Genomic DNA, 13003 nt, shown 5'->3' with positions numbered 1-13003 from the left:
GCATAAGGCACATATTTCCGTGGCACTGTCATGAGTTTACCAGATGCTACAGCATATGGGAGACATTTTCAATATTGAACGTTCCCTTATTGGTTGACTTAAACACGCGCGAAATCTACCAAGCTTTAAATAATATGAAACACGGACTTGGCGCTTTTTGTAATAAATCGAGACTTCAAAAATTTTTTTTCGTAGGGTTATTTCGCGTTTTGGAATTTATAGATCAATACATATTGTGTAAAATTATACAAAGAATACGTGCGTATCTTTTTCTCGATTTTGACCAAATGTGGACTTTTTGGAATTAGACGCCTCAGTTATTCATTTTATATTGTGTATAGCGGTATTCTTATCAATGTGTGTCGAAATATTTTTTTTTAAATGCAGTACTTTTATAGCAAAAATTAACATCTTTTTTGTGTATTGTTTCAACATAACGTTTTTCACCATTTTGAAAAGCCGAAAAGAGCCATTTTAGTTTTAAAAGACACTTTTCATTCTTGATATTTACTACCAATTAAGTTGTTTTTATGGTTTACAGCTGGGCGCGACGCACGGAGGAGACGTGAGGATCCGAAGGTCCGAACTAGAAGCCATGTGGTCAGCGTCAGGATTGGGGGGTGAGGGGACGGCAGCCAGCGACGACGAGGCCGCCGGAGCGCCTCCCAGAGCCGTAGATAACCAGTATAGCTTCGTTTAAACACCATCTTGTTATGTTCTTGTGCCAAATGATCATAATGAACTTTAAACTGGCATCTTTCTAAATGGGTGTCGTTTTGGTAAACCTGAACTTTTATTTTATAAAATGGCAATCACAAGAGTGAATAAGTCGAATTATTATTTGTTAGAAGGTCAGCACACAGAATTGGTGAGACTTAATCTCAATCTAAACTGAAAAATGCTTTACCGATCTTATAGCGCCAGTACACGTGTATGGATTTACTGGCACCAATAGTGCGTAAATTAAACTATCGTGATAATAACTGTATGTAATAATGCTGTGTCTTGCCAATTTTATTCTTCAAGCGTAAGCGAGACGCGTTGTTTTAAATGCTGTGCGTGATATAGTTTGTATTTTTTCCAGCAGGGTCGTCACTACCGTTCTACTGCATATGCGCATTTGTGATGCAAGTTCCAACTATCGTGTGAAAATTCAGAAGCTGTTGAACTTTTTTGATCCACGCATGCAATCTTGCAACTTGCACGATAATACGTGTTTACTCGTGCATTTTCTTGTCATGGCCGCGATAATACGTACTGATAGTAGTAAATCCATGCACGTGTAAACGGGGTATTACACAAAGATGCGATTTCAACGTCATCATCAGCTATTCCTATTAGATTTTTGGTTTTACTATTATTTTTATTTCATGAGATTCTCACTCCCAATTCAACACAGTCATATTTCAAAAATCTCAAATCATCAACGCTGTTTTAATGATTTGTACGAGCAACTTACAGCTGATGTCACGACATGAAATGTCCTATTTTTGTAAGTTATTTTGAGATGTGGCCAAATTGCACTGTGATGCTTTTTGAGTTGTGACAGTGTTGAATTTGAAGATTCATATCCACGTATATTACTTAAACCTGTACTTAATTTGTGTGTCTTTGTCTTTCATTTCCTTTTGTGTCTCTTTAAATATATTTCTAACTAGTCAATTGATTATAATATTATTATATCCATGTCATTTCATACTCTTAGCATATTTTTCGATAGCTCATTATTTTCCACAAGATTTAAACATTACGGGGGTGAGGACATATGGTATTCAAGTAGACGGATGACCGAGTTGATTAAATTAACTTTAACGTTAAATTACACTAATACCTCGCTTTACAGTCGAAATACGTTCATGGAAAGTTGGCTGTAAAGTGAAATCTTGTACTTACTGTCATCTACCGGCAAGTCCGAGAGCGAGAGATGCATTCCTCTTCTCGCTCAGTATGCTGTTTGCTGGTCATCGTCTGTTATTTGGGACTTGGGAGTGAACAAATAAATAACTCGGAATGGTCGAAAACGGCGATATTTATTTAACTTTTATATATATTGCGGACGAGTTTTATATATACAGTATAACCCCTATTTTACGTTTTTTAAGGGACTGAAAAAAAAACCTAATTGGAGGGGTATTGAAAAAAAGAACATTTAAATTTTATGTTTCTAAAAAAATAACGTTTTATTAAAAAACAACATTCAATTAAAATTTTTATTGAAAAATTTTGTTTTTGTTTGTTGCATTTCTCTTTCAAGACTATATAAACATTTAAAAGTGTCGTCTTGAATATTAATTAGCAAAGCTTGTAAAGTAGGTTTTTAACCCTCGATGAACCTCATTGCTTCTTCTTTTGTTGGAATATCAATCTCTTCTTCAGCAGACATTACGTTTTTGAAAGAATGAGGACGTAAAAATGAATAATAATCAAACCGAAAGCAATATCAAATAAATAAACCGCGAACTTGTAAGACTGATGACAGAATAATGACAGACGGAGTGGGAGTGTATACAAAACACAAACACGATGGCGACCAATGGACCAATCACCTTGTTATGCGCCGAACTCGGGCCAATCACAGCGTCGCTCGCCGACCAATCACCATGCGCCGTTCTAAAGACACGGAGTTTTCCCTCCAAACACTGTCACGACCCAATCATTGTCAAGCACGCGTAACTCGCATATTTTGAACATTTCCGACGTAAATCGCGGGAAAGATAAACGTAAATGCGGGTATTAAATGTACTGAAATACATCGGGACTACTAAAATTACACGCAATTGCCGGAAAAACGTGAATTCCGGGCACGTAAAAACGAGATTATACTGTATATAATATATATGAGTAGGATATCTAGAGGTGTCTGCGTGCCAAAATCATGTTTGCGCTTTCGAGCAAGCGCTACAAGCATTACCTCTCCCGCTGCAAACAGTCACAAAAACACAAAAAGCGGTGTACAATTGCAGCGTTGCCAGATATTTTTTCAATGGCTGGGACTTACAACGTTGCCGGATATGAGTCAGCTCTAAAATAGACCCCCAGAGGACCATCCCGCAATTGGTGACAATTTGAGGGTGTGACATTACCTATAATAAATTGTTCATTTCCGTATAAATACAGGTAATTTCCATATTTTCGAATAATGTTTGAGACACTCCCTATACCCAGACACTCCACATATCTATCCACTATATAAACACCTGGCCTGTGGGTATAACTAGGTGTTTACCTGTGTGAGGTGTCGCATCCAGAAGTGGTTATCGAATGTGCGTGGCTTAACGGTCATAATTATTACGATCGTTAGTGTCTCTTGACATCCGCGCTGTCTTCTCTTTTAGATATGCCGCATCGGAATATTAAAGTAAACATTGACAGATAGTTACAACAATTTGTAAGTGTCACAGGTGTTGCGTGTCATATAATGCCGACAGCCAAATCATCTTAGTCATGATCCTCTGTCATGAGGTTTTGATGAAGAATTAGAAGTAATATTCCATTTACCTAAATAATTTGTGTCTGAAGGAGGACCAACTGGAAAACCCACCTTTTGTCCATGCATGCAAACATGTAACTGCTTTGCGGTGGCGAATGTTGAAGGTAGGCTGTGGAGATGCGACATAAATAGTGCACACTAATCTCCTCTGTCAGTCATATTTATTTGTTTGCATCAAACTAAAAATAAATTAAAATCCGATTAAATGCTGCCTAAGCAAACCATAATAAATAGAAGAATATTTTTTATCCAATATCTATTAGGTATGGTTTGCTTTAGGCAGGGTTTAATTGAAATTTAAAAACTAACCAACACCATCTATAATTATTGAGCCCATATTCGGAAAACGAGCGTTATCGTGATAACGCTGTTTATTGGTAAATCGGTTTAAATTACACGGCATACACCTGTGCATGCACTCACCAAATATTACTTTGATATTCTAACAAGTGGTGGCAGTAGACAGTCTAAACTGACCACGTGTTGCACGCTGTTTATCCGTAACTGAAATGTTTAACTGTCAATATCAAACGCCGTTTTCAGGATAACGCTCGTTTTCCGGATATGGGCTCAATTTGTACTCTTAGTTCAATGAAAACAAATAAGTATGACTGACAAAGTTTAGTGTGCACTATTTATGTCTGATCTCAACAGCCTTCAACTTCACCCTTACTATTGCGTAATTAACCTTTAATTTGATTTACTGAATTTGGTCTCTGATTTATTGTATCCGTTCAATCCTCATATTATGTATTATCCAAAACATATGCCCATGGACTTATTCATGTTTTTCTATGCTGTTATAATTATATTACGTCGAAGATAAGTATGAAACTAGCTATACCAAAACACAGGCTTTGAATTATGTTAATTTTATATTATTGAATATTGATATTTGTTGAAGCAATGTGTTTTCTTTTAAAAACAAACTTGACTCAGGTATCAATCTTCTAAGATATTTATTATATAGTTAGATATCTTGTTTTAAATTAAATTATTTTTTTATATGTGTAACGGTATTATAGTTGACTTTCGATTTACCTGAGTGGATATGGGCTAATCTAATTTCCAGATAATTGATTTCTCGGTCAATCTAAAACATTATGAAGGGTACAGGAGAAGAACATGTGAATACGTGTATTAATTAGGCCGCTAATTACCGAAAAAATAAAAACTGACATTTTTATAGAAAAATGTTCTACATACCAACTCCAATAACTGCAACTATGGTCTAAGTGCCTCAAGCAAGTCAAAAAAATACAGAAAAATATTTAAACCTGTCGACGTTGTAAGTCCGTTGGCGTGTTTTATTTATAATGGTGTAAGTATCACTGCAGTGGTCAACGGCATTCAATATAAAATGGCTGACGGTGGTGTGTTGACATTTCCGAATTCTTAATACCTAAAATTATAGAAGCTGCCGTGATTGCTTCACACTGTAAAACCATATTTTTCGGAAGGTCTGCTTCATGAATTTTTACTGCAATGACTCGGTATTTTGTAACTACAGGCAATACTACTTTTTGGTACTTAGAGCCTTAATTAATACACGTATTCATGTTATGTCACACAAATAATGTCAAACCGTCAAAGAGTCAATGACTCTAAAGGGCTTCGGTTTTTGTTTGGCGTCGCTTATAGTGCTCATCCGTTCGTCCGGCATTTCGGAGGGGGAGATTTTTGGTTTATGATTCCTATGCACTATCAAGAGTGTTGAGTCTGACATGAATGTAGACCATAGACAATACGTGTTTTTACCCTGAACGAAGTGGACATTTTTTGTTTTTAGCTTGCATGATAATTTTCAATGCTTTGACACAATCTTGTAGTACTCAGTTCGATCTACGAGACTCGGTAAATTGAGAGTCAACTGTACTTATACCAAATTCCATTTCTTAGCTCTGTCATATTATTTATAAAATTGGCAACTTAGCCTGTTCTATGCATGTACAAAAGATTATAAACAAATCTAACGAAGACGAAACAATAATATCTATAATTTTGTACATATTAGTGTATTATCATCAATCTTTTTGTATAAAATGTGTCGTGAAACCTTAATACAGACCGATATACATCTGTCTGCAACAAATAAAAAAAATATAAAACTTTTAAAAAGTTGTATGAACATTGTTCATGTATGGACGTGTTTCTTTGTATTTTGCCACAGATTTAAGGTCCTTTTAAACCTCAGTTCTGTTGTTCGTTCAGTCGAGGTTTACTATTTGGTCCGTTCAGTTTTGAAACGGCGGTGTATTTCGACGATCAGTTGTCCGTTCAGTCCATTTTTCAGTTGCCAGGACAGTTCGGAATTGGTGGTGTATATTTACGTATTATTTATCCACTAAAATGAATATTATTTTTGTAATTACTTTCTAAACATATTGGTTGGTGTAATACAGTACCTATATTTAAAGAAATTATATAATATTTCAATCAAAATTAGAAAAGTACCTAGTATGAAAAATATGGCGACATAGTAATTTGCATGTATACGAAAACTGTTAGACAATCCATCTTGTCTCGTCTCCGTTCCGGTTTCAGTCAGCCGCTTTTGCGGTTTTGCATTTACACGTCAGTTTATCTGACAGCTCGACTGAAACGGATACTGATTGGATAGCAAAACTGATAGTTTAAAAACACTTTCACAAACAAGAACATGTCTGCAGTCTCATGGAGTGTAGATTTGTATGATGTGAATAGTCCAAAACTACATTCAATTTGATAGCAATGTTTGCACAGGCATTTGTTTTAAGGCAAAAGTTTACTAACGATTGTTTAACTTGTTTTCGGGATGGTGTATATCGGTCTGTAAAGATATTGAAAATTGGGCTGTTTGTTTATTTACAAACGGTAACCCTACTTTGGTTGTATGAAATGAGTCTTTTATGTTGGGTTGGTTGTAGGTCGAATTGGTCGTATGTCAAATTGGACATATTATGAGACTTTTATTTTCAATATCCACCAAATTCACATACTTTATTTTAGTAAATGTGTGTTTATTGGTTCAGTTTGGAACAATCATATTATTTCTTAATATAAATTGTGAACCAGTATTGTGCTCCTTGCAACCACAGTGGACTAGTTGGAAAAGTGACCGTCTCTGAAGCCGTGGGTTGCATTCTAGTGCCTGTACATGTGCATGGATTTACTAACACAAATAGTGTTTAAATTAAACTACCGCGATAATAACTGTACTGTCTCGCCAATCGCATTCTTCAAGTGTTTGCGAGACGCTATGTCGTCATTGTATGGTGCTATTTGATGGTTTATGAAAATTGGTAAATGTCAAAATGCGTTGTGAGGTGTAGTTCGTATTTTCTTCTGCAGGTTCGCCACTATACTGCCCCGCCAAGTAAAAAGACATAGTTTTGGTTTTAGTGAAGTCAGAGAACCCAAGCTTAAAACTACTTTTTCTCTTACGTTATGTAAAATTATTGGATTGTTTTGACATAATCTCTGAACAGATGTGTCTATTCTTAAGTAATTTTAGAATTTAGGGATTATGCCAAACAATTCAATAATTTTACATAATATAAGAGAAAAAGTAGTTTAAAATTTGGGTTCTCTGTAGAGGTGAGTTGGAAATACTGTCACCGGTTTGTGTACTCAAGTTTCGGATGAAACTACCCATACTAAGTATTTGTGGCCCAATAAACTTATTCCAAAAAACTTGTGACGATATCATCGCGAGTCGCTGTTCTGTGCACTCGCCAGTTGGTAGACTTTCAACACTATTGACATTAAATGCGCACGAACGAAATCGCACTTGAATATAGGTATATTTTAATTTATTAGTCTATTGCGTTCGAATGTATGAATAATAATAGGTCATAAATTTTGTGTCGCAGCACAGCGGTGAGATGACGCACAGGCTTAAGCTTGTTATATACCGCTCAAAACATGTTTAAAATTAAAAAAAAATCACTGTTATTCATTTTTGTTAATAATTATATTGTAACCTAACAGAAAAACAACTCATAAATTTAAAATTTTATAATAAATGGGACTTTTTGACAAGCGGAGCTCAGCGTATTTTTAGCGATTATATTGAAGCCGATACACAGTCTGAGTTCCCTGAGCCGATACGTATTTTAAAATACTAATAATATGGAGTTGGTTTTAGTTTCAGTTGAGTATGAAACTTTTGTCGCATACGCACGCCAAATGATCTATATAGTATTCCAAATACTAGTAAGTATTTTGGAACAAGTTTATATTTAAGTATTTTTTTATACTGGTAGTAAGTATACTTAGTCTTCAAAATCGACCAGTTTTCCCATCTCTAGTTCTCTGATTTCACTAAAACCAAAACACTGTCTTTTTACTTAGCAGAGCAGTATAGTTCCACTGCGCATGCGCATACGTCATGCAAGTTCTAATTATTGTGTGGTAATTCAGAAGCTGCTGAAGATTTTTGATCCATGCACTTGCAAACGGGGTATTCGTCATTAAAATAAGTTCTTGTTGAATATCCATTTGTGGATTTGTGAAAACATTTATGATAAAATATGATTTTCATATAAGTGGACGGTGGATATTGAAAATAGACATATTTATATCAAGTTGATTGTATGTCGAATTGTTTGAATGAATCATTTATGAAATGAATTAAATCGAAATATATGTATTGGGCTGGTAATGTTTACCGTAAAAATAAACAAGTAAAAGAAGTCAGTCCTGATCTCTATTAAATTATTTGGACTAAGTAGTATAAATCTGGCTTTCCACTCAGAATTGATAGTTGATTGCATTGATATACTACTAGATGAGCAGTTCCCATACAAGTGTCATTTTAAAAATGTACCACAAAAGATATAACGAATATCGTCTTATAATATTTCTTTGTAGGTATAATGCGTTAAGACCGTTAACATGGATTCCCGAATTTCACCCGTATTGCCCTGGCTGTAAAACTAAATTTTCGTTCTTGGAATAGTGAACCTAAGGGTGCTGCAACGCAAAACAGACAGAGCAAGTCGTCATGCGCTGACTATTAGTTAGAGTAAGATGCAAGCTAGACCGGGCTTACTCAGTAAGTTTTAACAAAGGAAGCATATGATTCATCCAGTAGTATATCAATGGTTGATTGACAGTCGAATTGGTCCAGTTGATGTGTTGACCGCATGTCGAATCGGTTGTTGATTGTATATAAAATTGCTTGTATGTTGAGTGTGTCATATGTCAGAAATACATCAAATAATGAGCTGTAACTAACTTCAATGCTTACATATTATGTATGTGCTACTAGATGTATTGTTTATTAGTACTCTGGCGACAATGGATTTGTGGATGAAATAACTTGTAACATGTATACTGCAAACTTATCAGAATTTTATAGTCTATGGTTATATTTAGTTGTTTTAAGGGTGGTAATTCTAAATAAGAACTTTGAGTTCAAACCACATAATATGATTTTATTATTACCCGTATTTTGTCCCATTGAAGTGGATGAAATCAGTCCTAATCATTATTAATTCAATGAAACAAGCAGTGGCGAAGAGTGGAGGTAGGCTGTTAATATCCAACATAAATAGTGCACAGTAAACTTTGTCAGTCATACCTATTTGTTTTCATTGAACTAATAATACACATTGCAAATGGTATTGATACACTATTTTTAAAATTCAATTAATCCTTGCATTGACCAAACCATGGTAGGCTTTAAAGATCCGACAAAAATGATGATACTGTCAACCATACTTATTTCATAGTCATTGACTTAAGAATACAAATTCCAGATGGTTTTTTTCTAGATATAAGCCATAAGCTCACTAATTTCGCGCAAGGCCATCCATAGAAAATGAGCGTTTTCACACTATATAGGGGCGAAAAGATTACGTGATATGAAAATGCAGACTGCGATGGATCGGCCATCGTGCATAGAATGCCAGAGAAATCATCAAGGCGGGCTATGTATACAACCCCCGAGGGCAACAGAAGACCTGTACGTTCGAAATTGAGATGGCTGGACTGCGCCACAGGAGATTTAGGAATGGTCAGTCAAAGCAACTGGAGAGTGTCCTTGCCCAAGACCCGCCTAGGGTTGTAGTGCCATAAATGATGAATAGCATAATTTTAAATATTTTATAGGCGGACGAATAATTTTTATCTAATATCTATTATAGTTTGCTTTAGGCATTTGCAATTTGTATTCTTAGTTCAATGAAAACAAATAAATATGACTGACAAAGTTTCGTTTGCACTATTTATGTCAGATCTCCACAGCCTACCTCCACTCTTCGCCACCGGGTTTATGAACCACCAACATATTGTGTTTTGTTTTAATTAATACAACGTCTTTTCATTAAGAATTGACAGATATGTGTTTTAATAAACATAATCTGTTGTTGTGATGTATAATTCTCCATAATAAATTGCCAGTGTCCGAACTATATGCCAATCAAATTACGACCGACAAAAATGACAGTCAAAAAAGAAAATCGGTACAGTACATAAAAACATCTGTTACAATCCGTTTTAATCGAATGTGAGTTAATGTCTGTTAATTGTATGTGACTTGATGTTAATCTGGGGATGACATTATGATTTATCCATAAAAGCTATGAAGACTTTACGGGGATATTAATTGTGAAAAAAAATATGCTTATAGAGAATAGTTATTCCATTTAATTTATATACAGTCGAACTTGGTTATTACGAGGAAGATGGGACCGACTGAATTTGCTCATTATAAGCATTACTCGTTATATTGTTATATAACATTTTTCGCACCACGTTTTATTTAAGTATAGAACATAAAAAATCTGAAAACCGTCATAAAAATTCCCGAAACAAGCATGGCATTCATAAACTACAAAAGAAGTTGTTTATTGTAATGAAGTGCTGAGCTACCGCCGCTGGTAGGTATCTACCAGTAGCGAAGGGTTGAGGCAGGCTGTTAAGATCCACCATAAATAGTGTTTATCAAACTTTGGTAGTCATACGTATTTGTTTTTATTGAACTAAGACTACAATTTACAGATAGTGTTGGTTAGTTTTTAAAAATCAATTAAACCCTGCGAAAACTAAGCCACAAGTATTTTTTGACAATTATCTATTATGGCTTGGTTAGTCAGAGTTTAATTGATTTTTAAAAACTAACCAACACCATCTGTAAATTGTAGTCTTAATTCAATGAAAACAAAGACGTATGATTAATATATTTTTATTACTATTTATGGCGGATCTTAACAGCCTACCTCCACCCTTCGCCACTGGTACTTGACAAAGCTTGGATTTTTTACATGCAATTTCAACCATATGTGTAGATACTTTTTCAATGTTGTCGGCGAAAACACCAATTAGGTACTTAGACACTTAACAAACGTAATCCGATCACGGCGGCATCAGTCTAGTTAACTGCCCGGTCGGATTTTATTTCTTAGGATTGAAAATATTGTTTTTAAACGATCAACACATTAACAGTTTTGCTCGGTATATCCGAGAAGTAGCTCGTTATAAAATTGAATAAATGTATGAAGAAAATCATAAACTAAAATGTCAACGAATGTTTCCTCATTATATCCGAGATCTCGCTATTTCCGTGATCGTAATAACCAAGTTCGACTGTATATAATATATATATATATATATGTATCAACATTTGTATTAAGTGTGAAAGATGCTATACTATCAGTAAAGGTTTATGCGTAGCATTCATACACAAAAAAAAAATGTATAGAATAAGCAAAATTATATAAATTATCTGGTATATATTATATTGTAAAAAAAATGAACGAAGAGAAACTATTATTAAATCAATGCCAACCATTAATAATATTGTGTTTTAACTTCTCTTCCTATTTCTTTTTGTAGATTTACAACCAGCAGAAGGGCAATTTTTGAATGAAGCACTATGAAAACTGCTTAAAAACATGAAATAGAATAGCTTCAAAAGTAAGCATACCGCTTCGAATGGTGTCCAATAATGCAACAGAAATATTGGGCAGACATTTATGGTTGCGTAAGGTTTGCATTATATTTTAGTCTATCGACTCCATGACAGCAAATGACAGCTTAAGTTAACAAATCGTCGCCGTAGATGACAAGGGAGCCAAGCCACAAATTAGGAGAAAATAAGTGAACTACACAAAAGCATTTTAAAATCATCAAAGATGCAGTGGTCAATGGATTTAAGCAACAAAACTCTTTTGACTACATTTTTTGTACATTTCAATATTCAGTGGTAAAGAGATATAACACACATAACTTCTAAGATACTATTTTTTTTAGTTATTTGTACAAGATAATAAAAATATAATACCACAAAGTATGTTTCACCATTATATCTTTAAAAACAAAAAAGTTCAATAAAAAAATGTTACTTTTTTTTGTCACACAACATCTTTGAGTGCCTGTTTCTCAGCATTATGATTTTGTGGACTGGCTCCCTTGACATCTACGGCGACGAAATATAAACAAGAAAATAACATAAAATAGGGTAATGACATTATCATATTTTATTAGTAAACAACAACCGTTATAATAACATTAATAAAACAACTTATTCTTAAACCAACAAAGTGTCTAGCTTTCTAGGCTATCCTTAAAGAAGCTACTTACCGCAATTATTTACCATGTTATAGGTAAGTACCTAATATTGATATTACATACGAAAATGTAAATAGAACTCTTGATGTATTCCGAGTAATACAAAATCATAATAAATAAGTACTTAAATGAGAATTTAAATACAAAATAACACTTCCAACGATAATATGAGGCGGTCAGAGCAGAATTGGCGTAACCCACAATTTTTTTTAAATGGAGTTAACCATTTGAAGAGGTTCCAGAGGTACATAATAGGAAACATCTTCCATCTGACCGCCTCATATATAAAAGACAAAAAACAATAAATAACAGAGCATTCTGATGTTACGTTTCGACATTTAATCTGGTTTCACAGCGCCGAAGCACGTGAAAGCCTCAAAAGCGTCCGCTACTTTTAGATGCGGTTGTCAAAATCGAAGCAAAAATAAAATTTCATACCTACCGATTATAATCCTCACAGCAACCGTTTCATTTTTAAATGTACATCATTTCTTTTGATATCTTGCTCTGCCAATTTGTGTTAATAGTTGGTAAATAATATATCTCGCACAGGAATGCAACAACCAAAAACATAATTAAAAAGAATAGGTAACTTTTGAAATAAGAATAGGATATTACAAAATTTCTTCCTGTCAAAATTATTAAACAAGACAGATATGGATAACATAAAAATGGGTGAAATGCAGTAAGTTTCTTATAAATATTGAATTTTTACAATTCAATGAATAATTCTCTAATATTATTTATTATTTTCAATGATTTTAATGTATTTTTAGGCCAAATTTAGCAGTGAACGAAGTCCCATTTCCCATGAAAGAAAGGATTATATTGTTTGTAACGATTTACTGGAAAACATTATGTTTCCTCATAATTCCTGCTGTTTTATCACCGCTGGTTATGTACGATAGCGTGAGTAAATTTGTCATATATATTCTTCAAAGATGCAGAAATAACTTGTTA

The 13003-nt window shown here is 34.2% G+C and overlaps 1 protein-coding gene across 4 annotated transcripts in view; it reads left to right on the top strand.

The window, feature by feature from the left end:
- Lnk (SH2B adapter-like protein Lnk) overlaps positions 1–13003 on the top strand; it is a 60303-nt gene that overhangs the window by 22666 nt on the left and 24634 nt on the right. Inside the window, exons 1-3 of one of the 4 annotated variants that reach the window (XM_085950556.1) lie at positions 11512–11933; positions 12017–12078; positions 12820–12952. The exons of 1 other annotated variant lie outside the window; for it this stretch is intronic. In XM_085950556.1, coding sequence (XP_085806682.1) covers positions 12854–12952 — 99 coding nt within the window. In that variant the 5' untranslated portion in view covers positions 11512–11933; positions 12017–12078; positions 12820–12853. Of the gene's footprint in view, positions 1–541; positions 2167–11511; positions 11934–12016; positions 12079–12674; positions 12729–12819; positions 12953–13003 lie in introns of those variants that run through there. 2 more of the 4 variants (XM_085950555.1, XM_085950557.1) reach the window with 2 other exon arrangements.

This window comes from Rhyacophila brunnea, unplaced genomic scaffold, assembly GCF_057557595.1.
Source record: "Rhyacophila brunnea isolate RB1 unplaced genomic scaffold, BYU_Rbru_1.0 scaffold_23, whole genome shotgun sequence".
NCBI classification, from domain to species: Eukaryota; Metazoa; Arthropoda; class Insecta; order Trichoptera; family Rhyacophilidae; genus Rhyacophila; species Rhyacophila brunnea.
The sequence above is the reverse complement of the archived record's forward strand: the minus strand, read 5'-3'. Positions and strand labels throughout refer to the sequence as shown.